Raw genomic sequence first — 24554 nt, forward strand, 5'->3', positions numbered from 1 at the left:
CTCAACAACAACAAAGCCAAAAACCCAATTCAATTTTTGGAGCTGAAGTCTCGCTCTGTCACCCAGGCCGGAGTGCAGTGGCGGGATATCAGCTCACTGCAACTTCCGCCTCCGGGGTTCAAGCGATTCTCCTGCCTCAGCCTCCCGAGTAGCTGGGATTACAGGCGGGCGACCCCACGCCTGGCTAATTTTTTGTATTTTTAGTAGAGACGAGGTTTCACTGTGTCATTCAAAAAAAATGAGCAAAGGACTTAAACAGACATTTCTCAAAAAAAGATATACAAATGGACAATAAGCACATGAAAAGATGCTGGACATCACCAATCATCAGGGAAGCACAAATCAAAACAACGAGATACGCCTCACGCCTGTCAGGATGGCTGCTATGAAGTTTTTAAAAAGAAAATAACAAGCACTGGTGAGGATGTGAAGAAACTGGAACCTTCTGCACTGTTGGTGGGAAGGTAAAATGGTGCAGCAGCTAAGGAAAACAGGATGGCCATTTCCCAAAAAGCTAAAAATAGAACTACCAGCTGGGTGTTGTGGCTCACGCCTGTAATCCCAGCACTTTGAGAGGCCAAGGAGGGTGGATCACGAGGTCAGGAGATCAAGACCATCCTGGCTAACACGGTGAAATCTGGTCTCTACTAAAAATACAAAAAGTTAGCCAGGCGTGGTGGCCCGCACCTATAATCCCAGCTACTCGGGAGGCTGAGGCAGGAGAATCGCTTGAACCCGGGAGGTGGGAGTTGCAGTCAGCTGAGATCCGCCACTGCACTCCAGCCTGGGCGACAGAGCGAGACTCCAGCTCCAAAAAAAAGAAAAAAAAAATAGAACTACCATATGATCAAGCAATTCCACATCTGGGTCTACATCCAAAAGAAATGGAAGTAGAGTCTTTTAGAGACATTTGTACACCATATTCATAGATAGCATCATTGTTCACAAGAGCTTGGAGGTGGAAGGCACCCAGGTGTCCACCGATGGATGGGTGGATAAGCCAAACATGATCCATCCATACAATGGGGAATTATTCAACATTAAAAAGGAAGGGATTCCTGGTACACACTACAACATGGATGAACCTCGAGGACATTGTGCTCAGCGAAATAAGCAGCCACCACAAAAGGACAAACACTGTGTGATTTCCCTTATATGAAGTCCCTAGAGTCATCGAATCACAGAGACAGAAAGCAGAATGGTGGGTGCCTGGGGTTGGGGGGAGAGAGTGCCTGGGGAACGGAGAGTGAGTATTTAACGGGGACAGAGTTTCAGTTTGGGAAGATGAGCTAGTTCTGGAAAGGGATGGTGGTGACGGCCACACAACATGATGAATGTATTTAATGCCACCACACCGTACACATAAAGATAATTAAGATGGTAAATTTTACGCTATGTATATTTAACCACAATAAAAACAAATTGGAAAAAGAGGAGGGTGGGTGCTGCCCCTCCTGGGGATCAGAGGAGGCACCCTGGGGATATGCCCAGGTGCTGCCTGGCCCCTCCCCTGCCTGTCTCCCCCCACAGAGCTCCCATCAACCTCGGGTGAATGCAGGAGGGGCAGGAGAGGAGATGTGGCTGAACAGTGGTTCCTCCAGCCCATAAACAGCTAAGACAAAAGGGACATCCCCTGTGATCTGCTGGCCACCCTCTTGGGTACTAGCCTGAGCTGTCTACTCAACAGGATGCATGGCAGGGATGGGAGGGGTCCACTCCCAGGCCCATGACAAGAGGCTGTCACAAGGGAGACCTGCCCTGAGGCAGCCACAGCCCCGGGGCCCTGCACTTTCTCTGTGGGGGCTGCCAGAGATGAGGGCACTTCCCAGCCAAGAGCAGTGTTGAAATTGGCTGTCTGCCCTGATGCTTCGCTGGGTAAAAGCACAGCACAGAGGCAATGTGCCTGCCAGGGCTTCTGATTTTCTTAAGGGCTGGAGTTCTAGGAAGCAAGGAAAAGCAATCCTGGAGGCCAGGAGGACGACAGCCTCCAGAGGCCATGCTTGCTGCTGCAGGGCAGGCTGCCGGACCAGGGCACCAAGTTTCCCCCAAGCCCACTGGCAGGCCTGACTTCTGTGCCAGCCTGGGCCCCAGGGAGGGAGACATGCATTTGGGGCTGGGAGCCAGCTCTCTGCCTGACCTTTCCTGCACTGGACAGACATTCCTGCACTGGACAGACATCTGTGGCTGCCAGGGACACGCCCATTTAACAGCTGGATGTGGCCACAAGGGATCCTTGGAAACTGCCTACAGGTGCCGGAACCTCCTCCAAGGGGTACCACAGGATCCTGTCCCCTCCTCCCGCTCTGTCCAGGGCCGCAGGACCAGAGGCAGGGAAAGTCAGCCAGGACGTTGGAGGGCTAGCACGTGGGAGTGACGGTAGGAGCAGCAGGCCCTCGCCCCGTCATGCCTGTGAATTTGTGCATCCAGGATGTGGGCTGATGCTGCGCCCACCCCCCCCCCCCATGCCCTCTGCCTCTTCAACCTGAGAGGAGGCGTGGCACAGCCTCAAGGCTGTGAGCTCTGACTCAGCACTGGGGCTCAGCAGCAGGCCCCTCCACCTGGCCAACAACCCTGTCCTGTCTCTCAGCCTTGGTTTCACCACAGGTAACATGCAGGGGTGCTTCTTCCAGGCGGTCAGATGCTCACCTGGTGGAAAAGGACAGCACATATTCCAGGAATTCAGACACTAACCAGGGGGCAGGACTTGTCCATGCTGTCAGATGCTCCCCTGGAGGTGTGGGGTGCTGTTCCAGGCTGTCAGATGCTCCCCTGGAGGTGTGGGGTGCTGCTCCAGGCTGTCAGATGCTCACCTGGGGGTGTGGGGTGCCGTTCCAGGATGTCAGATGCTCACCTGGGGGTGCGGGGTGCAGTTCCAGACTGTCAGATGCTCCCCTGAGGGTGTGGGGTGCTATTCCAGGCTGTCAGATGCTCACCTGGGGGTGTGGGGTGCTGTTCCAGGCTGTCACATGCTCACCTGGGGGTGTGGGGTGCTGTTGCAGCCTGTCCGATGCTCACCTAGAGGTTCGGGGTGCTGTTCCAGGCTGTCAGATGCTCACGTGGGGGTGTGGGGTGCTGTTCCAGGCTGTCAGATGCTCCCCTGGAGGTGTGGGGTGCTGTTGAGGATGACAGATGCTCACCTGGGGGTGTGGGGTCCTGTTCCATGTGGTCAGATGCTCGCCTGGGGGTGTGGGTGCTGCTCCAGGCTGTCAGATGCTCACCTGGGGGTGTGGGGTGCTATTTCAGGCTGTCAGATGCTCACCTGGGGGTGTGGGGTGCTGTTCCATGATGTCACATGCTCACCTGGGGTTGTGGGGTGCAGTTTCAGGCTGTCGGATGCTCACCTGGGGGTGTGGGGGGCTGTTCCAGGGTGTCAGATGCTCACCTGGGGGTGTGGGGTGCTGTTCCATGATGTCACATGCTCACCTGGGGTTGTGGGGTGCTGTTTCAGGCTGTCAGATGCTCACCTGGGGGTGTGGGGGGCTGTTCCAGACTGTCAGATGCTCCCCTGGGGTTGTGGGGTGCTGCTCCAGGCTGTCAGATGCTCGCCTGGGGTTGTGGGTGCTGCTCCAGGCTGACGGATGCTCACGTGGGGGTGCAGGGTTCTGTTCCAGGCTGTCAGATGCTCACCTGGTGGTGTGGCATGCTGTTCCAGGATGTCAGATTCTCACCTGGAGTTGTGGGGTGCTGTTCCAGGCTGTCAGATGCTCACCTGGGGATGTGGGGTGCTGTTCCACGATATCAGATGCTCACCTGGGGGTGTGGGGTGCTGTTCCAGACTGTCAGATGCTCCCGTGAGGGTGTGGGGTGCTGCTCCAGGCTGTCAGATGCTCACCTGGGGGTGTGGCGTGCCGTTCCAGGCGGTCAGATGCTCACCTGGGGGTGTGGGGTGCTGTTCCAGGCTCTCAGATGCTCACCTGGGGGTGCAGGGTGCTGTTCCAGGATGTCAGATGCTCACCTGGGGTGTGGGTGCTGTTCCAGGCTCTCGAATGCTCACCTGGAGTGAGGATGACATTCCATGCGGTCAGATGCTCGCCTGGGGTTCTGGGTGCTGCTGCAGGCTGTCAGATGCTCCCCTGAGGGTATGGGTGCTGCTCCAGGCTGTCAGATGCTCACCTGGGGGTGTGGGGTGCTGCTCCAGGATGTCAGATGCTCACCCTGGGGTGTGGGTGCTGCTGCAGTCTGTCGGATGCTCGCCTGGGGGGTGTGGGTGCTACTCCAGGCTGTTGGATGCTCACCTGGGGGTGTGAGTGGTGTACCAGGCAGTCGGATGCTCACCTGGGGTGCGGGTGCTGTTCTAGGCTATCAGATGCTCACCTGGGGGTGTAGGTGCTGTTCCAGGCTGTCAGATGCTCATCTGGGGGTGCAGGGTGCTGTTCCAGGCTCTCAGATGCTCACCTGGGGGTGTGGGTGCTGTTCCAGGCTGTCAGATGCTCACCTGGGTGTGTGGGTGCTGTTCCAGGCTGTCAGATGGTCGCCTGGGGGTGTGGGTGCTTCTCCAGGCTGTCAGATGCTCACCTGGGCATGTGGAATGCTGCTCCAGGCTGTCGGATGCTCACCTGGGGGTGTGGGTGCTGCTCCAGGCTGTCAGTTGCTCACCTGGGGGTGTGGGTGCTGCTCCAGGCTGTCAGTTGCTCGCCTGGGGGTGTGGGTGCTGCTACAGGCTGTCAGATGCTCGCCTGGGGGTGTGGATGCTGCTCTAGACTGTCAGATGCTCACCTGGGGGTGTGGGTGCTGCTCCAGGCTGTCAGGTGCTCACCTGGGGCTGGAGAATTCTGCTCCAGACTGTCGGATGCTCGCCTGGGGGTGTGGGTGCTCCTCCCGCCTGTCGGATGCTCGCCTGCGGGTGTGGGTGCTGCTCCAGACTGTCGGATGCTCGCCTGGGTGTGTGGGTGCTGCTCCAGGCTGTCGGATGCTCCCCTGGGGGTGTGGGCGCTGCTCCAGGCTGTCGGATGCTCCCCTGGGGGTGTGGGCGCTGCTCCAGGCTGTCGAATGCTCGCCTACGGGTGTGGGCGCTGCTCCAGGCGGTCGGATGCTCACCTGGGGATGTGGGCACTTTTCCAGGCTGTCGGATGCTCGCCTGGGGCTGTGGGCGCTGCTCCATGCAGTCAGATGCTCGCCTGGGGGTGTGGGCGCTGCTACATGTGGTCAGATGCTCGCCTGGGGGTGTGGGCGCTGCTACATGCGGTCAGATGTTCGCCTGGGGGTGTGGGCGCTGCTCCAGGCTCTCAGATACTCGCCTGGGGGTGTGGGCGCTGCTCCAGGCTCTCAGATGCTCACCTGGGGGTTTGTGCGCTGCTACAGGCTGTCAGATGCTCGCCTGGGGTTGTGGGCGCTGCTCCAGGTTGTCAGATGCTTGCCTGGGGGTGTGGTTGCTGCTCAAGGCTGTCAGATGCTCGCCTGGGGTTGTGGGCGCTGCTCCAGGTTGTCAGATGCTTGCCTGGGGGTGTGGTTGCTGCTCAAGGCTGTCAGATGCTCGCCTGGGGCTGTGGGTGCTGCTCCAGGCTGTGGGATGCTCGCCTGGGTGTGTTGGTGCTGCTCCATGCGGTCAGATGCTCGCCTGGGGTGTGAGTGCTGCTCCGTGCGGTCAGATGCTCGCCTGGGGGTGTGGGTGCTGCTCCAGGCAGTGAGATGCTCACCTGGGGGTGTGGGCGCTGCTCCAGGCTGTCAGCTGCTCGCCTGGGGGTCTGGGCGCTGCTCCAGGCTGTCAGATGCTCGCCTGTGGGTGTTGGCGCTGCTCCAGGCTGTCAGATCCCGGCCTGGGGGTGTGGGTGCTGCTCCAGGCTGTCGGATGCTCACCTAGGGATGTGGGTGCTGCTCCAGGCTGTCGAATGCTCGCCTGGGGGTGTGGGTGCTGCTCCAGGCTGTCCGATGCTCGCCTGGTTGTGTGGGTGCTGCTCCAGACTGTCAGATGCTCCCCTGGGGGTGTGGGTGCTGCTTCAGACTGTCGGATTCTCACCTGAGGGTGTGGGTGCTGTTCCAGACTGTGATATGCTCGCCTCGGGTTGCGCGTGCTGCTCCAGGTGGTCGGATGCTCACCTGGGGGTGTGGGTGCTATTCCAGCCTGTCAGATGCTCACCTGGGGGGTTTGGGTTCTGTTCCAGGCTGTCAGATGCTCGCCTGGGGGTGTGGGTGCTGTTCCAGGCTCTCAGATGCTCACCTAGCGGTGTGGGTGCTGCTCCAGGCTATCGGATGCTCGCCTGGGGGTGTGGGTGCTGCTCCAGGCTGTCCGATGCTCGCCTGGTTGTGTGGGTGCTGCTCCAGACTGTCAGATGCTCCCCTGGGGGTGTGGGTGCTGCTTCAGGCTGTCGGATTCTCACCTGAGGGTGTGGGTGCTGTTCCAGACTGTGATATGCTCGCCTCGGGTTGCGCGTGCTGCTCCAGCTGGTCGGATGCTCACCTGGGGGTGTGGGTGCTATTCCAGCCTGTCAGATGCTCACCTGGGGGGTTTGGGTTCTGTTCCAGGCTGTCAGATGCTCGCCTGGGGGTGTGGGTGCTGTTCCAGGCTCTCAGATGCTCACCTAGCGGTGTGGGTGCTGCTCCAGGCTATCGGATGCTCACCTGGGGGTGTGGGTGCTGTTCCAGGCTGTCAGATGCTCACCTGGGTGTGTGGGTGCTGTTCCAGGCTGTCAGATGCTCGCCTGGGGGTGTGGGTGCTGTTCCATACTGTCAGATGCTCACCTGGGTGTTCAGTTTGCTGTTCCAGGCTGTCAGATGCTCACCGGTGGGTGTGGTTGCTGTTCCGGGCGGTCAGATGCTCACCTGGGGGTGTGGGTGCTGTTCCCGGCTGTCAGACGGTCACCTGGCGGTGTGGGTGCTGTTTCAGGCTGTCAGATGCTCACCTGGGGGTGTGGGTGCTGCTCCAGGCTGTCAGATGCTCGCCTGGGGGTGTGGGTGCTGCTCCAGCCTGTCAGATGCTCACCTGGGGGTGTGGGCGCTGCTCCAGGCTGTCAGATGCTCGCCTGGGGGTTTGGGCGCTGCTCCAGGCTGTCAGATGCTCGCCTGTGGGTGTTGGCGCTGCTCCAGGCTGTCAGATCCTGGCCTGGGGGTGTGGGTGCTGCTCCAGGCTGTCGGATGCTCGCCTAGGGATGTCGGTGCTGCTCCAGGCTGTCAAATGCTCGCCTGGGGTGTGGAATGCTGCTCCATGCGGTCGGATGCTCGCCTTGGGGTCTGGGTGCTGCTCCAGGCGGTCACATGCTCACCTGAGGGTGTGGGTGCTGCTCCAGGCTGTCAGCTGCTCACCTCGGGGTGTGGGTGCTGCTCCAGGCTGTCAGATGCTCGCCTGAGGGTGTGGGCAGTTCTCAAGGCTGTCAGATGCTCACCTAAGGGAGTAGGTGCTGCTCCAGGCTGTCAGATGCTCGCCTGGGGGTGTGGGTGCTGTTCCAGTTTGTCAGATGCTTACCTGGGTATGCAGGGTGATGCTCCCGGCTGTCAGATGCGCGCCTGGGGTTGTGGGTGCTGCTCCAGGCTGTCGGATGCTCGCCTGTGGGTGTGGGTGCTGCTCCGCGCTGTCGGATGCTCGCCTGGGCGTGTGGGTGCTGCTCCAGCCTGTCGGATGCTCGCCTGTGGGTGTGGGTGCTGCTCCAGGCTGTCGGATGCTCCCGTGGCGGTGTGGGTGCTGCTCCAGGCTGTCAGATGCTCACCTGGGGTTGGAGAATTCTGCTCCAGACTGTCAGATGCTCACCTGGGGTTGTGGGTGCTGCTCCAGGCTGTCAGATACTCGCCTGGGGGTGTGGGCGCTGCTCCACGCTCTCAGATGCTCACCTGGGGGTTTGGGCGCTGCTCCATGCGGTCAGATGCTCGCCTGGGGGTGTGGGCGCTGCTCCATGCGGTCAGATGCTCGCCTGGGGGTGTGGGTGCTGCTCCATGTGGTCAGATGATCGCCTGGGGGTGTGGGCGCTGCTCCAGGCCGTCAGATGCTCGCCTGGGGGTGTGGGTGCTGCTCCAGGCCGTCAGATGCTCGCCTAGGGGTGTGGGTGCTGCTCCAGGCCTCAGATGCTCACCTGGGGGTGTGGGTGCTGCTCCAGGCTGTCGGATGCTGGCCTGGGGGTGTGGGTGCTGCTCTAGACTGTCAGATGCTCACCTGGGCGTGTGGAATGCTGCTCCAGGCTGTCGGATGCTCACCTGTGGGTGTGGGTGCTGCTCCAGGCTGTTGGATGTTCGCCTGGGGGTGTGGGTGCTACTCCAGGCTGTCAGATGCTCGCCTGGGGGTGTGGATGCTGCTCTAGACTGCCAGATGCTCACCTGGGGGTGTGGGTGCTGCTCCAGGCTGTCAGGTGCTCACCTGGGGTTGGAGAATTCTGCTCCAGGCTGTCAGATGCTCGACTGGGGGTGTGGGTGCTCCTCCCGACTGTCGGATGCTCGCCTGTGGGTGTGGGTGCTGCTCCAGGCTGTCGGATGCTCCCCTGGGGATGTGGGCGCTGCTCCAGGCTGTCGAATGCTCGCCTGGGGGTGTGGGCGCTGCTCCAGGCGTTGAGATGCTCACCTGGGGGTGTGGGCGCTGCTCCAGGCTGTCCGATGCTCGCCTGGTTGTGTGGGTGCTGCTCCAGACTGTCAGATGCTCCCCTGGGGGTGTGGGTGCTGCTTCAGGCTGTCGGATTCTCACCTGAGGGTGTGGGTGCTGTTCCAGACTGTGATATGCTCGCCTCGGGTTGCGCGTGCTGCTCCAGCTGGTCGGATGCTCACCTGGGGGTGTGGGTGCTATTCCAGCCTGTCAGATGCTCACCTGGGGGGTTTGGGTTCTGTTCCAGGCTGTCAGATGCTCGCCTGGGGGTGTGGGTGCTGTTCCAGGCTCTCAGATGCTCACCTAGCGGTGTGGGTGCTGCTCCAGGCTATCGGATGCTCACCTGGGGGTGTGGGTGCTGTTCCAGGCTGTCAGATGCTCACCTGGGTGTGTGGGTGCTGTTCCAGGCTGTCAGATGCTCGCCTGGGGGTGTGGGTGCTGTTCCATACTGTCAGATGCTCACCTGGGTGTTCAGTTTGCTGTTCCAGGCTGTCAGATGCTCACCGGTGGGTGTGGTTGCTGTTCCGGGCGGTCAGATGCTCACCTGGGGGTGTGGGTGCTGTTCCCGGCTGTCAGACGGTCACCTGGGGGTGTGGGTGCTGTTTCAGGCTGTCAGATGCTCACCTGGGGGTGTGGGTGCTGCTCCAGGCTGTCAGATGCTCGCCTGGGGGTGTGGGTGCTGCTCCAGCCTGTCAGATGCTCACCTGGGGGTGTGGGCGCTGCTCCAGGCTGTCAGATGCTCGCCTGGGGGTTTAGGCGCTGCTCCAGGCTGTCAGATGCTCGCCTGTGGGTGTTGGCGCTGCTCCAGGCTGTCAGATCCTGGCCTGGGGGTGTGGGTGCTGCTCCAGGCTGTCGGATGCTCGCCTAGGGATGTGGGTGCTGCTCCAGGCTGTCAAATGCTCGCCTGGGGTGTGGAATGCTGCTCCATGCGGTCGGATGCTCGCCTGGGGGTCTGGGTGCTGCTCCAGGCGGTCACATGCTCACCTGAGGGTGTGGGTGCTGCTCCAGGCTGTCAGCTGCTCACCTCGGGGTGTGGGTGCTGCTCCATGCGGTCAGATGCTCCCCTGGGGGTGTGGGCGCTGCTCCAGGCAGTGAGATGCTCACCTGGGGGTGTGGGTGCTGCTCCAGGCTGTCAGCTGCTCGCCTTGGGGTCTGGGCGCTGCTCCAGGCTGTCAGATGCTCGCCTGTGGGTGTTGGCGCTGCTCCAGGCTGTCAGATCCCGGCCTGGGGGTGTGGGTGCTGCTCCAGGCTGTCGGATGCTCGCCTAGGGATGTGGGTGCTGCTCCAGGCTGTCGAATGCTCGCCTGGGGGTGTGGGTGCTGCTCCAGGCTGTCCGATGCTCGCCTGGTTGTGTGGGTGCTGCTCCAGACTGTCAGATGCTCCCCTGGGGGTGTGGGTGCTGCTTCAGGCTGTCGGATTCTCACCTGAGGGTGTGGGTGCTGTTCCAGACTGTGATATGCTCGCCTCGGGTTGCGCGTGCTGCTCCAGGTGGTCGGATGCTCACCTGGGGGTGTGGGTGCTATTCCAGCCTGTCAGATGCTCACCTGGGGGGTTTGGGTTCTGTTCCAGGCTGTCAGATGCTCGCCTGGGGGTGTGGGTGCTGTTCCAGGCTCTCAGATGCTCACCTAGCGGTGTGGGTGCTGCTCCAGGCTATCGGATGCTCACCTGGGGGTGTGGGTGCTGTTCCAGGCTGTCAGATGCTCACCTGGGTGTGTGGGTGCTGTTCCAGGCTGTCAGATGCTCGCCTGGGGGTGTGGGTGCTGTTCCATACTGCCAGATGCTCACCTGGGTGTTCAGTTTGCTGTTCCAGGCTGTCAGATGCTCACCTGTGGGTGTGGTTGCTGTTCCGGGCGGTCAGATGCTCACCTGGGGGTGTGGGTGCTGTTCCCGGCTGTCAGACGGTCACCTGGGGGTGTGGGTGCTGTTTCAGGCTGTCAGATGCTCACCTGGGGGTGTGGGTGCTGCTCCAGGCTGTCAGATGCTCGCCTGGGGGTGTGGGTGCTGCTCCAGCCTGTCAGATGCTCACCTGGGGGTGTGGGCGCTGCTCCAGGCTGTCAGATGCTCGCCTGGGGGTTTAGGCGCTGCTCCAGGCTGTCAGATGCTCGCCTGTGGGTGTTGGCGCTGCTCCAGGCTGTCAGATCCTGGCCTGGGGGTGTGGGTGCTGCTCCAGGCTGTCGGATGCTCGCCTAGGGATGTGGGTGCTGCTCCAGGCTGTCAAATGCTCGCCTGGGGTGTGGAATGCTGCTCCATGCGGTCGGATGCTCGCCTGGGGGTCTGGGTGCTGCTCCAGGCGGTCACATGCTCACCTGAGGGTGTGGGTGCTGCTCCAGGCTGTCAGCTGCTCACCTCGGGGTGTGGGTGCTGCTCCAGGCTGTCAGATGCTCACCTGGGTGGGCAGAGTGCTGTTTCCAGGCTGTCAGATGCTCACCTGGGGGTGTGGGTGCTGTTCCAGGCTGTCAGATCCTCACCTGGGGGTGTGGGGTGCCGTTCCAGGATGTCAGATGCTCACTTGGGGGTATGGGGTGCTGTTCCAGGCTGTCAGATGCTCACCTGGAAGTGTGGGGTACTGTTCCAGGATGTCAGATGCTCCCCTGGGGGTGTGGGGTGCTGTTCCAGGCTGTCAGATGCTCACCTGGGGGTGTGGTTGCTGTTCCGGGCAGTCAGATGCTCACCTGGGGGTGGGGGGTACTGTTCCATGCAGTCAGATGCTCGCCTGGGGGAGTGGGTGCTGCTCCAGGCTGTCAGAGGCTCACCTGGACATGTGGGGTGCTATTCCAGGCTGTCAGATGCTCGCCTGGGGGTGTGGGTGCTGCTCCAGGTGGTCATATGCTCACCTGGGGGTGTGGGCACTGCTCCAGGCTGTCAGATGCTCGCCTGGGGATGTGGGTGCTGCTCCAGGCTGTCAGATGCTCGCCTGGGGGTGTGGCTGCTGCTCCAGGCTGTCAGATGCTCGCCTGGGGGTGTGGGTGCTGCTCCAGGCTGTCGGATGCTCGCCTGGGGGTGTGGGTGATGCTCCCAGCTGTCGGATGCTCGCCTGGGGTTGTGGGTGCTGCTCCAGGCTGTCGGATGCTCGCCTGTGGGTGTGGGTGCTGCTCCAGGCTGTCGGATGCTCGCCTGGGTGTGTGGGTGCTGCTCCAGGCTGTCAGATGCTCACCTGGGGGTGTGGGCACTGCTCCAGGCTGTCAGATGCTCGCCTGGGGGTGTGGGCACTGCTCCAGGCTGTCAGATGCTCATCTGGGGGTGTGGGCGCTGCTCCAGGCTGTCAGATGCTCGCCTGGGGGTGTGGGCACTGCTTCAGGCTGTCAGATGCTCACCTGGGGGTGTGGGCGCTGCTCCAGGCTGTCAGATGCTCGCCTGGGGGTTTGGGCGCTGCTTCACGCCGTCAGATGCTCGCCTGTGGGTGTTGGCGCTGCTCCAGGCTGTCAGATCCTGGCCTGGGGGTGTGGGTGCTGCTCCAGGCTGTCGGATGCTCGCCTAGGCATGTGGGTGCTGCTCCAGGCTGTCAAACGCTCGCCTAGGGTGTGGGTGCTGCTCCAGGCTGTCGGATGCTTGCCTGGGTGTGTGGGTGCTGCTCCAGGCTGTCCAATGCTCACCAGGGGGTGTCGGTGCTGCTCCATGCTGTCAGATGCTCGCCTAGGGATGTGGGTGCTGCTCCAGGCTGTCGGATGCGCCCCTGGGTGTGTGGGCGCTGCTCCAGGCGGTCGGATGCTCGCCTAGGGATATGGGCGCTTTTCCAGGCTGTCGGATGCTCGCCTGGGGGTGTGGGCGCTGCTCCATGCGGTCAGATGCTCGCCTGGGGGTGTGGGCGCTGCTCCATGCGGTCAGATGCTCGCCTGGGGGTGTGGGCGCTACTCCATGCAGTCATATGCTCGCCTGCGGGTGTGGGTGCTGCTCCATGCGGTCAGATGCTCGCCTGGGGGTGTGGGCGCTGCTCCAGGCTGACAGATACTCGCCTGGGGGTGTGGACGCTGCGCCAGGCTCTCAGATGCTCACCTGGGGGTTTGGGCGCTGCTACAGGCTGTCAAATGCACACCTGGGGTTGTGGGCGCTGCTCCAGGCTGTCAGATGCTCGCCTGGGGGTGTGGTTGCTGCTCCAGGCTGTCAGATGCTCACCTGGGGCTGTGGGTGCTGCTCCAGGCTGTGGGATGCTCGCCTGGGGGTGTTGGTGCTGCTCCATAAGGTCATATGCTCGCCTGGGGTGTGAGTGCTGCTCCGTGCGGTCAGATGCTCGCCTGTGGGTGTGGGTGCTGCTCCATGCGGTCAGATGCTCGCCTGGGGGTGTGGGCGCTGCTCCATGCGGTCAGATGCTCGCCTGGGGGTGTGGGCGCTACTCCATGCGGTCATATGCTCGCCTGCGGGTGTGGGCGCTGCTCCATGCGGTCAGATGCTCGCCTGGGGGTGTGGGCGCTGCTCCAGGCTGACAGATACTCGCCTGGGGGTGTGGACGCTGCGCCAGGCTCTCAGATGCTCACCTGGGGGTTTGGGCGCTGCTACAGGCTGTCAAATGCACACCTGGGGTTGTGGGCGCTGCTCCAGGCTGTCAGATGCTCGCCTGGGGGTGTGGTTGCTGCTCCAGGCTGTCAGATGCTCGCCTGTGTGTGTGGGTGCTGCTCCATGCGGTCAGATGCTCCCCTGGGGGTGTGGGCGCTCCTCCAGGCTGTCGGATGCTCACCTGGGGGTGTGGGTGCTGTTCCAGCCTGTCAGATGCTCACCTGGGGGTGTGGGTTCTGTTCCAGGCTGTCAGATGCTCACCTGGGGGTGTGGGGTGCTGCTCCAGGCTGTCAGATGCTCGCCTGGGGGTGTGGGTGCTGTTCCAGGCTGTCAGATGCTCCCCTAGTGGTGTGGGTGCTGCTCCAGGCTGTCGGATGCTCACCTGGGGGTGTGGGTGCTGTTCCAGGCTGTCAGATGCTCACCTGGGGGTGTGGGTGCTGTTCCGGGTGGTCAGATGCTCACCTGGGTGTTCAGTTTGCTGTTCCAGGCTGTCAGATGGTCACCTGGGGGTGTGGGTGCTGTTTCAGGCTGTCAGATGCTCACCTGGGTGTGTGGGTGCTGTTCCAGGCTGTCAGACGCTCACCAGGGGTTGCAGTGTGCTGTTCCAGGCTGTCAGATGGTCACCTGGGGGTGTGGGTGCTGTTTCAGGCTGTCGGATGCTCACCTGGGGGTGTGGGTGCTGCTCCAGGCTGTCGGATGCTCGCCTGGGGGTATGGGTGCTGTTTCAGGCTGTCAGATGGTCACCTGGGGGTGTGGGTGCTGTTGCAGGCTGTCAGATGGTCACCTGGGGGTGTGGGTGCTGTTTCAGGCTGTCAGATGCTCACCTGGCGGTGTAGGTGCTGCTCCAGGCTGTCGGATGCTCGCCTAGGGATGTGGGCGCTGCTCCAGGCTGTCAAATGCTCGCCTGGGGTGTGGGTGCTGCTCCAGTCTGTCGGGTGCTCGCCTGGGTGTGTGGGTGCTGCTCCAGGCTGTCGAATGCTTGCCAGGGGGTGTGGGTGCTGCTCCAGGCTGTGGGATGCTCGCCTGGGGGTGTTGGTGCTGCTCCATGGGGTCAGATGCTCGCCTCGGGTGTGAGTGCTGCTCCATGCGGTCAGAGGCTCGCCTGTGGGTGTGCGTGCTGCTCCATGCGGTCAGATGCTCCCCTGGGGGTGTGGGCGCTGCTCCAGGTGGTGAGATGCTCGCCTGGGGGTGTTGGTGCTGCTCCATGGGGTCAGATGCTCGCCTCGGGTGTGAGTGCTGCTCCATGCGGTCAGATGCTCGCCTGGGGGTGTGGGTGCTGCTCCATACGGTCAGAGGCTCGCCTGTGGGTGTGCGTGCTGCTCCATGCGGTCAGATGCTCCCCTGGGGGTGTGGGCGCTGCTCCAGGCGGTGAGATGCTCACCTGGGGGTGTGGGCGCTGCTCCAGGCTGTCAGATGCTCGCCTGGGGGTTTGGGTGCTGCTCCAGGCTGTCAGATGCTTGCCTGGGGGTGTGGCTGCTGCTCCAGGCTGTGGGATGCTCACCTGGGGTTGTGGGTGCTGTTCCAGGCCGTCAGATGCTCACCTGGGGGTTTGGGTGCTGTTTCAGGCCGTCAGATGCTCACCTGGGGGTGTGGTTGCTGTTCCAGGCTGTCGGATGCTCACCTGGAGGTGTGGGTGCTGTTCCAGTCTGTCAGATGCTAACCTGGGGGTGCAGGGTGCTGCTCCAGGCTGTCAGATGCTCACCTGGGGGTGTTGGTCCTGCTCCACGCTGTCAGATTGTCGCCTGGGGCTGTGGGTGCTGCTCCAGGCTGTCGAAGGCTCACCTGGGGGTGTGGGTGCTGTTCCAGGCTGTCGGATGCTCGCCTGGGGGTGCAGGGTGCTATTCCAGGCTGTTGGATGCTCACCTGTGTGTGTGAGTGGTGTACCAGGCAGTCGGATGCTCGCCTGGGGGTGTGGGTGCTACTCCAGGCTGTTGGATGCTCACCTCGGGGTGTGAGTGGTGTACCAGGCAGTCGGATGCTCACCTGGGGTGTGGGTGCTGTTCCAGGCTGTCAGACGCTCACCTGTGGGTGTGGGTGCTGCTCCAGGCTGTCAGATGCTCACCTGTGGGTGTGGGTGCTGCTCCAGGCCATCAGATGCTCACCTGTGGGTGTGGGTGCTCCTCCAGGCCGTCAGATGCTCGCCTGGGGGTGTGGGTGCTGCTCCAGGCCGTCAGATGCTCGCCTGGGGGTGTGGGTGCTGCTCCAGGCTGTCAGATGCTCACCTGTGGGTGTGGGTGCTGCTCCAGGCCGTCAGATGCTCACCTGTGTGTGTGGGTGCTCCTCCAGGCCGTCAGATGCTCGCCTGGGGGTGTGGGTGCTGCTCCAGGCCGTCAGATGCTCGCCTGGGGGTGTGGGTGCTGCTCCAGGCTGTCAGATGCTCGCCTGGGGGTGTGGATGCTGCTCTAGACTGTCAGATGCTCACCTGGGGGTGTGGGTGCTGCTCCAGGTTGTCAGATGCTCACCTGGGGTTGGAGAATTCTGCTCCAGACTGTCAGATGCTCACCTGGGGTTGTGGGTGCTGCTCCAGGCTGTCAGATGGTCGCCTGGTGGTGTGGGTGCTGCTCCAGGCTGTCAGATGCTCGCCTGGGCGTGTGGGTTCTGCTCCAGACCGTCAGATGCTCACCTGGGGGTGTGGATGATGCTCCAGACCGTCAGATGCTCACTTAGAGGTGGAAGATGCTGCTTCAGGCTGTCAGATGCTCCCCTGAGTGCAGGGTGCCAACTTAGGTTCTCAGCTGCTCACCCAAAGGCGTGAGTTGTTGTTTGAGTCCATCAGAGTCTCACCTAAGTGGTGGTACCATTCCAGGCTGTCCGATGATCACCTGGTGGTGGAGGGTGTTTTTCCGGCTGTAAGATGCTCATCTGGGGGTGGAGGGTGCTGTTCTAGGCTGTCAGATAATCACCTGAAGGTTGGAGAGGGGTGGTGCTGTAGGGTTTCAGATGCTCACCTGGGGGTGCCTTCCCAGGCTGTCAGATGCCCTCCTGGGGTGCAGGGTGATGTTCCAAGCTGTCAGATACTCACCGGGAGGTGTGGGGTGCTGTTCCAGGCTCTCAGACACTCAGCTGAAAATTGAAGTGCTGATCCAGGCTGTCAGATTCTCACCTAAGTGTGGTGGTGCCATTCTAGGCTGTCAGATGCTCACCTGGGTGTGTGGGGTGCCGTCCTTGGCTGTCAGATGCTTACCTGCGTGTGTGGGGTTCTGTTTCGGATTGTCACAAGTTCACCTGGGGCTAGAGAATGCTGCTCCAGTCTGTCCCATACTCATCTATGGGTGTGGGTGCCATTCAATGCTGTCAGATGCTCACCTGCCAGTGTGGAGTTCTATTCCAGGTTGTCAGATCCTCGCCTGGGATTGGAGAATGCTGTTTCAGGCTGTCACACATTCACCTCGGGGTGTGAGTGCCGTTCCAGGCAGTCAGATGCTCACCTTGGCCTGTGAGGTGCAGTTTTAGGCTGTGAAGTGCTCACCTGGTGGTGGAGGGTACTGTCCCAGGCTGCAAAGTTGCTCACCTGGGGGTTTGGGGTGCCATTCCAGGCTTTCTGATGCTTACCTGGGGGTGTGGGATACCGTTCTAGGCTGTCAGATGCCCCCCTGAAGGTGTGGAGTGCTGTTTCAGGCTATCAGATGCTTATTGGGGATTTGGGGTGCCATTTGGATGGTGTGATGCTCACCTGGGGGGCTGGGGTGTCATTTAGGGCTGTCTGATGCTCGCTTGATGGTGTGGGGTGCTGTTGCAGTCTGTCAGCTGCTCACCTGTGGTGTGGGTCTGGTTTCAGGCTGTCAGAGGCTCACCTGGGGGTGTCAAGTGCTGTTCCCTGCTGTCAGATGCTCACCTTGCATGGGGGAGAGCTGATCCAGAGTTTCAGATGCTCACCTGGGGGTGAGAGTGACATTCTACGTTGTCAGAGTCTCATCTGTGGGTGTGAGGTGCTGTTCCCGACTGTCAGATGCTCACCTGGGGGTGTGGGGTGCTGTTCCAGGCTCTCAGATACTCACTTGAAGGTCGAAGTGCTGATCCAGGCTGTCAGATTCTCACCTCAGGGTAGTAGTGCCATTCTTGGCTATCAGATGATCCCCTGGGGGTGGAGGGTGCTGTTTTCGGCTATCACATGCTCACCTGGGGTAGTGGGGTCCTGTTCCAGATTGTCACAAGCTCACCTGGGGTTGGAGAATGCTATTCCAGGCTGTCACACACTCACCTGTGGGTGTGAGGTGCTGTTCCAGGCTGTCAGATGCTCACCTGGGGATGTAGAGTGCCATTCCAGGCTGTCAGATGCTCACCTGGGGATGTAGAGTGCCATTCCAGGCTGTCAGATGCTCACCTGAGGGTGTGGGGTGCCATTCCAGGCTGTCAGAAGTTCACCTGGGGATGTAGAGTGCCATTCCAGGCTGTCAGATGCTCACCTGAGGGTGTAGAGTGCCATTCCAGGCTGTCAGAAGCTCACCTGAGGGTGTAGAGTGCCATTCCAGGCTGTCAGAAGCTCACCTGGGGATGCAGAGTGCCATTCCAGGCTGTCAGATGCTCACCTGGGGATGTAGAGTGCCATTCCACGCTGTCAGATGCTCACCTGAGGGTGTAGAGTGCCATTCCAGGCTGTCAGATGCTCACCTGGGGATGCAGAGTGCCATTCCAGGCTGTCAGAAGCTCACCTGAGGGTGTAGAGTGCCATTCCAGGCTGTCAGAAGCTCACCTGGGGATGTAGAGTGCCATTCCAGGCTGTCAGATGCTCACCTGGGGATGTAGAGTGCCATTCCACGCTGTCAGATGCTCACCTGAGGGTGTAGAGTGCCATTCCAGGCTGTCAGATGCTCACCTGGGGATGCAGAGTGCCATTCCAGGCTGTCAGAAGCTCACTTGGGGATGCAGAGTGCCATTCCAGGCTGTCAGATGCTCACCTGAGGGTGTGAGGTGCCATTTAAAACTGTCAGATGATCAGCCAGGTGCGATGACTTGTGCTTGTAATCCCAGCACTTTGGGAGGCCGAGGTGGGTGGATCACCAGGAGTTCAAGACCAGCCTGGTCAACATGGTGAAACCCCGTCTCTACTAAAAATACAAAAATCAGCCTGTAGTCGCAGCTACTCAGGAGGCTGAGGCAGGAGAATCGATTAAACCTGGGGGTGGTGGTTGCAGTGAGCCAAGATCGCACCACTGGCCTGTAGCCTGGGCGACAGAGAGAGACCCCATCTCAACATAAAACAAAACTATCAGATGCTCACCTGAACATGAAGGGTGCTGTTCCAGGCTGTCAAATGCTCACCTTGGAGTGGTGAGTGCTGCTGGAGGGTTTCAGATGCTCACCTGGGTGTGGGCACTGCTGTTCCAGGCTGTCAGATGCTCACCTGAAGGTTTGAGCGTTGATCCAGGCATTCAGATTCTCACCTAACTGGGGGGTGCCGTTCTAGGCTGTCAGATGCTTATGTGGGTTGTCATTCCTGGCTGTCAAATGATCACCTAAGGGTGGAGGGTGCTGTTTTAGGCTGTCAGATGCTCACCTGGGGTTGTGGGGTCCTGTTCCAGATTGTCACAAGCTCACCTGGGGTTGGAGAATGCTGTTCTAGGCTGTCACACACTCATCTGCGGGTATGGATACCGTTCCAGGCTGTAAGACACTCACCTGGGGGTGTGGGGTGCTGTTTCAGGCTGGAAGATGCTCACCTGGGGGTGGAAGGTGCCGTTCCAGGCTGTAAGATTTTCACCTGTTGGTCGGGGGTGGTGCTATAGGGTTTCAGATGCTCAACTGGGTGTGGGGGTGCATTCCCAGGCTGTCAGCTACTCACCTGGGGGTGTGGGGTGCTGTTCCAGGCTGTAAGATGCTCCCCTAGGTGTGTGGGGTGCCATCCTTGGCTGTCAGATGCTCACCTGGGTGTGTAGGGTTCTGTTTTGGATTGTCGCAAGTTCACCTGGGGCTGGAGAATGCTGCTCCAGTCTGTCCCACACTCACCTGTGAGTGTGGGTGCCATTCCAGGCTGTCAGATGTTCACCTGTGCTCACCTGGGAGTGTGCGGTGCTGTTTCAGGCTGTCAGATGCTCACCTGTGGGTGTGGGGTTCTATTCCAGGTTGTCAGATCCTCACCTGGGGTTGGAGAATGCTGTTTCAGGCTGTCACACATTCACCTGTGGGTATGGATGCCGTTCCAGGCTGTACGATGCTCCCCTGAAGGTGTGGGGTTCTGTTCCAGGCTGTAAGATGCTCCCCTGGGGTGTGGGGTGCTGTTCCAGGCTGTAAGATGCTCCCCTGGGGTGTGGGGTGCTGTTCCAGGCTGTCAGATGCTCACCTGGGGATGTGGGTGCCATTCCAGGCTCCTGACAGCTGTATAAACTGGATATAATGCATGAGCAAATGTTTCCAGGCACCAAACAACAGGCAGCAAAGAGCTGTGACCTGAGAGACAGGAGGCCGCAGAGAGGCTTTTCTGAACATCTTGGGTGTTCAGTTGAGACCCCAGAAAGGCCACACCCTAAAATTAAGATTGTACTTCAGGACTAAGTTCAAAAACGAATCCTCCCCTAGCAAAGTACAAGATAAAGCCTGGCAGGGCCAAAATGATCCACCAGTAATCTACCTGCCCACCAGAGTGAAATCAGCCCCCTTGCAGGACAGCACCACAGCCCTGTCTACCACATGCCAGACACAGAGCCCAGCGCAAAACCAAGAACTGCTAGGCACGCAGAGAACCAGGGAAATGGGACCCGTAATAAGAGAAGAAGTACTTCATAGAAACAGACCCTGAGATGGCTTAGAGGTTTGGAATTTACACACAGGGGCTTTTAAAAGCAGTGACATAAACATGTAAAAGAAATGTTTGCTAGAATGAGTGAGCTGATGGAGAATCCTAGCAGAGGAATGCGAAAAAAAAAAACAGTAATAATCAAGTGGAGATCCTAGATCTGAAACGCAGCATATCTGGAAATAAAACTTACAGGCAGGCACAACAGCAGATTGGAAACTGCCAAAGCAGGATTAGTGAACTCAAGTATAGACCAAAGAAAATTATCCAATCTAAGGAAATTATCCAATCTAAGGAACAGCAGGGAAAACAAAAAACAAAACTCTGTTTCAAACGATGAGAGCTGAGCTGAGCATCATGGCTCACACCTGTAATTCCGGTACTTTGGGAGGGCGAAGTGGCAGCATCACTTGAGCCCAGGAGTTTGAGACCAGCCTGGGCGACAGAGTGAGACTCCCTCTCAAAATAAAAAAAAGAAAGAAAAAAAATTTTTTCTAGAAGAGATGGAGTCTCACTCTGTCACCTAGGCTGGAGTGCAGTGCCACAATCTCAGCTCACCGCAACCTCCACCTCCTGGGATCAACCAATTCTCCTGCCTCAGCCTCCTGAGTAGCTGGGACTACAGGCACCCACCACTATGCCTGGCTAAGTTTTGTATTTTTATTGTATTTTTAGTAGAGACGGGGTTTCACCATGTTGGCCAGGATGGTCTCGATCTCCTGACCTCTGGATCTGCCCACCTCGGCCTCCCAACATGCTGGGATTACAGGCGTGAGCCACTGCACCTGGCCTCTAAAAAACTTTTAAAAATTAAAAAAATAAATGAAGAAAACTTCAGTGACCAGTGGGACAATTTCAGGCCATCTAGCATACATGTGATTGGACTCCCAGAGAATACAGAGAATGAATGGGACAAATATACACAGGTATTTGAAGAAATAACAGCAGAAAAATTCCCAAGAAGCTCAACAAATCCCAAGAGGAAAAATAGAAAGAGAACCACCCCTAAGAAGGCACATCTTGGTCAAGTTCCTGAAAAAAAAAGATAAAGAGAACATCTTAAAGCAACCAGAGGGGTGAACAAATGACATACAACAACACGAATGACAGCAGATTTGTCCCAGAAACAATGGAACCCAGAAGACAATGGGACAGCACCTTTAAGGCACTAAAAGAAAAAAGTGCCAAGCCAGAATTATCCATCTTGTTAAAATGTCCTTCAGAAACGAGGGTGACATTAAAGACCCGTTAGACAAATGGAAGCTGAGAGATTCGTCATCAGTGAATGACACCACAGCAGATCCTGAGGGAAGGTGGTGAAATTGAAGAGACCTGATGCCTGATAGAAATTCTCTGCTGGAAGAAATGAAAAGCATCTGCAAATACAAAATGATGTATTTATTTCTTCTTTTAATTTCTTTGAACAAAGCTATCTAAATTAAAAACAGGCCAGGTGTGGTAGCTCACACCTGTAATCCCAGTACTTTGGGAGGCCAAGGTGGGAGGATGGCTTGAGACCAGAAGTTCCATACCAGCCTGGGCAATATATCAAGACCCCATTTGTACAAAAAGATTTTAAAATGAGCTGGGTGTGGTGGCATGTGCCTGTGGTCCCAGCTACTCAGGAGGCAGAAGTGGGAGGATCACTTAAGCCCAGGAGTTCAAGGTTGCAGTGAACCAAGATCATGCCACTGCACTCCAGCCTGGGCAACAGACAGAGACCCTGTCTCAAAATATATATATAATTAATTCACTTGAAATAATGCACTATGTGAGGAAATGTATTGCTTGGTGTATGACAACGATAACACAAAGTATGGGAATAATGGAATTTACTGCTGTGGGGATCTCACATTTTAGGTAAAGTGGCCCCATATTAACTGTACATAGACTGTGGTAGGGTGCTCACCTGGGAGCTGGGGGCTTGTTCATAGCTGTAAGGCTACGTATTGTAATCCGCAAGGCAATTGCTAGAAAGATAATATAAAGAGGCATAGTTAGGGCCAGGCGCGGTATTGTGCACCAGATGGGCTGGGCACCCTCCTTCCACTGCTTCTGGGAGTTATGGGAGGGCAGTAACTGGGCTTTCTACCCTTCCGGCGTCCCCAAGGCCACAGGCACTGGGAGCAGCACCCGGATACCCAAGGAGCTCCAGCGTCCCCCACTGTGAGGTGACAGATGCCCCTGTGGGGAGGGACAGGCGTGGAGGGAGCCAGCTACAAGCTGGGAGAGTGAGGGACCCAGGGAGGGCTCACAGACCGCAGGCAGCCTCAGGAGATGGAAATTAGCAGCGTTTGGCCTCAGAAAAGGGGTTCTGAGCCTGACAACTTTCAGGGTCAAGGTCAGTGAGCTGAGTCCCCTCAAATGCTAACCAGAATCAGGAGGGATGGTAGGAGGCTGCAGCCACAGAGAAGCGGGAAGGGGCAGGGAGCTGGGTGTTCAGACCCTCTAGGACCCCAGGGAGAAGATCAGTGAATGAGAAAGACAGAGCCAGTCCTCCTACTCTGACCCTCTGCCCAGTCTCTCTACCTAGGACAACTCTGCACCCGCCCGCCTTCCCTCCTTGCAGGAAGCCGTGGACGACACCGTCTCTGCTCTGAAGCTCGGCCCCGGGACCGTGGTCCCTGAGCTCCGCTCTCTGAAGCCGGAAGCCCAGGCCCTCATCACACAGGGCCTCTACTCCCACTGCCGGGCCCTTCTGAGCCAGCTGCCAGACACTGGGGCCCCTCTCGAGGACAAGGACACCCAGGGCCTCCTTGCTGTGGGGGAGGCGCTGATCAAAATCGACTCAGGGCAACCGCACTGGCACCTCCTCCTGGCAGACATTCTCATGGCACGGGGTATGCAGCGGCCCCAAGGTGGGAAACACGGGGTCTGGGCTTCTGTCCCCGCTCCTCTGACCTCTGTATCCTGTTCTGTAAAAATGGAAGAAAGAGACCCGGACCACAACAGCTTCCAAGGTCCCTTCCACCCCAAATCCCATGACCTCTGGCCCTGCTCCCTGTGTGAGGCCTGGCGTTCAAAAGGCTCTCCTCTGCTTTACCCGGGTGGCTCTTTGCTTGCAATGGAGGAGAAACCGAGGGGTGATCTTGGTCTTTGAAAGGTCTTGGACCCTCGGCCCCCTCATTCATCCATGCACCTCCAGTCGTTGTTTCTCGGGCACCCACGGGATGGCAGGCCCTGTTCCAGGAGGAACTGTCAGAAGCCCCATGGGCCGACATGCAGGCCCTTCCCACGGATTTCCACATCCCCCTGGTGATGTGGAAACCACTTCACCACTAATTCCAAAGGGGAGCTCTCTCTGCAGTCTGCATTTGCCCACCAAGGGCTTCAGGAGCCCCAGGGCTGCTCCCCGCATGCCACTCTGCTCCAGCAGGCCCAGAGTTTGCCTCTAGTTGCCCGGGAGAGAAAGCAGCCCCTTGTAGTGCCCACGGTGTGGTAGCTCAGCATCATGGAGTGGGGTCAGAGGTGAGTCCCTGTGACCTGCCTGGAATCACGGTGCACCTCTGCTCCCGGCTCCTTCTTCCTGGGCTGAGCCATCATCAGCTCCCCGCAAGCCAGCACAGGGCAGGGAAGGAGCGGCCAGCGAGTCTCAGCTCTCTTGCACCTCTGCCCAACCCCACACACTGACTGTCCCTCCTGAATCCCTGACAGGCAGCTACGAGGAAGCTGGCACCCACCTGGAAAAAGCCCTGCACCCTGCCTCAACGTCAGAGGCAGCCCGGGCCCGGCTGGGCCTGCTCCGGCTCAAGAAGGGAGACGTGCCAGGGGCTGCAAGGGACCTGCAGAGCCTGGCCGAGGTGGATGCCCCAGATCTCAGCTGCCTGCTGCATCTCCTGGAGGCCTCGGAGCGGCAGAGCCTTGCCCAGGTGCCCAAAGAACCCCACAGATCTCCCACCCCAACCTTCCCCAGCACACAGGCATGAGACCCCCGGGCCCACCACTGGGGCAGCCTTTCTTCACTCTCTGCAGTTGGGTTGATTTCAGTTAGGTTTGGGGTGGGGTGGGAGGCACCCACTTCTGGCCCAGGAAGACGGTGTCTGGCCACCTTAGCCCTACAACCCTACCGACCTCTCAGCCTTTTTGTATGGGAAGTATAAGCCACAGGTGACTTGGGTGCAAGAGAGGGAAGAGGACCTTGCCCTCAGGGCCAGACTGAGCCAGCCAGGGGCACCTTGCCCGGCAGGAAGCCCACCCCAAACCCATGGCAGGCCGGGAGAAGGCACGTGGGGACAAGGCAGGCTGGGAGGCCAAGAGCACAGCAGGCTTTGGGGTCCCAGAGGCAGAACTACACCCCAGTGGGGCCTGGGCAGGATTTCACCTCCTTAATGCTTCCTGACACCAGCGGGTTCTAGCACTCCGGGGCCACTTAGGAAAACAGAAACCACACTAGGAAGAACAGAGAGCTCATGGCGGAGTCGGGGCTACACCAGTGTAAGGGGCAGTTCGGTGCTGCAGAGGGGGCGCCGCCGCCCCCCCGAGCTGAAGAGCAACGCTGAGATTGGGTTATCGGGACCTAGAGGAGGCAGCCGGGCTTGGAGGTGGGGGGGTCTCAGAGCTCCCAGAGGGACTGGGCGTTTCCGAGCCAGGAGGAGGAGGCTGTGCTGAGGTCTTCGAGGTGGGAGCAGGGCCTGGCAGGGGGCGGGAAGCCTGGCTGGGGCCATGGTCCCGGAGCCCAGAGGAGGCGGCTAGATGGGGTCTCCTGAACGGGGTTCACCGAGCCCGGAGGCGGGGCTGGGCGCGGGTCTCCGAGGCTGCAGAATACGGCTGGGCTGCGGCGCGAGGAGGCTGCTCCCGGCCCAGGCAAGAATCTGCAGGACGCGAAATGGT

At 59.4% G+C, this 24554-nt stretch overlaps 1 protein-coding gene and 2 long non-coding RNA genes across 7 annotated transcripts in view; 1 reads left to right on the forward strand and 2 right to left on the reverse strand.

Moving 5' to 3' along the window:
- TTC34 (tetratricopeptide repeat domain 34) overlaps nucleotides 1-24554 on the forward strand; it is a 46923-nt gene that overhangs the window by 20217 nt on the left and 2152 nt on the right. The window contains exons 6-7 of the mRNA XM_016952743.4: nucleotides 22294-22564; nucleotides 23379-23593. Of these exons, the coding sequence (XP_016808232.2) occupies nucleotides 22294-22564; nucleotides 23379-23593 (486 nt within the window). The remainder of the gene's footprint in view (nucleotides 1-22293; nucleotides 22565-23378; nucleotides 23594-24554) is intronic.
- Nucleotides 1382-6813, reverse strand: LOC129143252 (uncharacterized). Of its 5 annotated transcripts, none has more exons than XR_010155204.1 (4): nucleotides 4114-6813; nucleotides 3956-3994; nucleotides 2483-3873; nucleotides 1382-2407 (listed from the first exon to the last, which is right to left on the reverse strand). It is a non-coding gene; the product is annotated as an uncharacterized LOC129143252 (long non-coding RNA). The 5 variants fall into 5 exon arrangements; XR_008546523.2 differs by having other exon boundaries at nucleotides 1382-1939; nucleotides 2138-2407; nucleotides 2483-3994; XR_008546521.2 differs by having other exon boundaries at nucleotides 2483-3994.
- LOC134809444 (uncharacterized) lies at nucleotides 6898-22296 on the reverse strand. The gene is made up of 3 exons (XR_010155206.1): nucleotides 16014-22296; nucleotides 15776-15894; nucleotides 6898-15695 (listed from the first exon to the last, which is right to left on the reverse strand). It is a non-coding gene; the product is annotated as an uncharacterized LOC134809444 (long non-coding RNA).

Source organism: Pan troglodytes, chromosome 1 (genome assembly GCF_028858775.2).
Source record: "Pan troglodytes isolate AG18354 chromosome 1, NHGRI_mPanTro3-v2.0_pri, whole genome shotgun sequence".
NCBI classification, from domain to species: Eukaryota; Metazoa; Chordata; class Mammalia; order Primates; family Hominidae; genus Pan; species Pan troglodytes.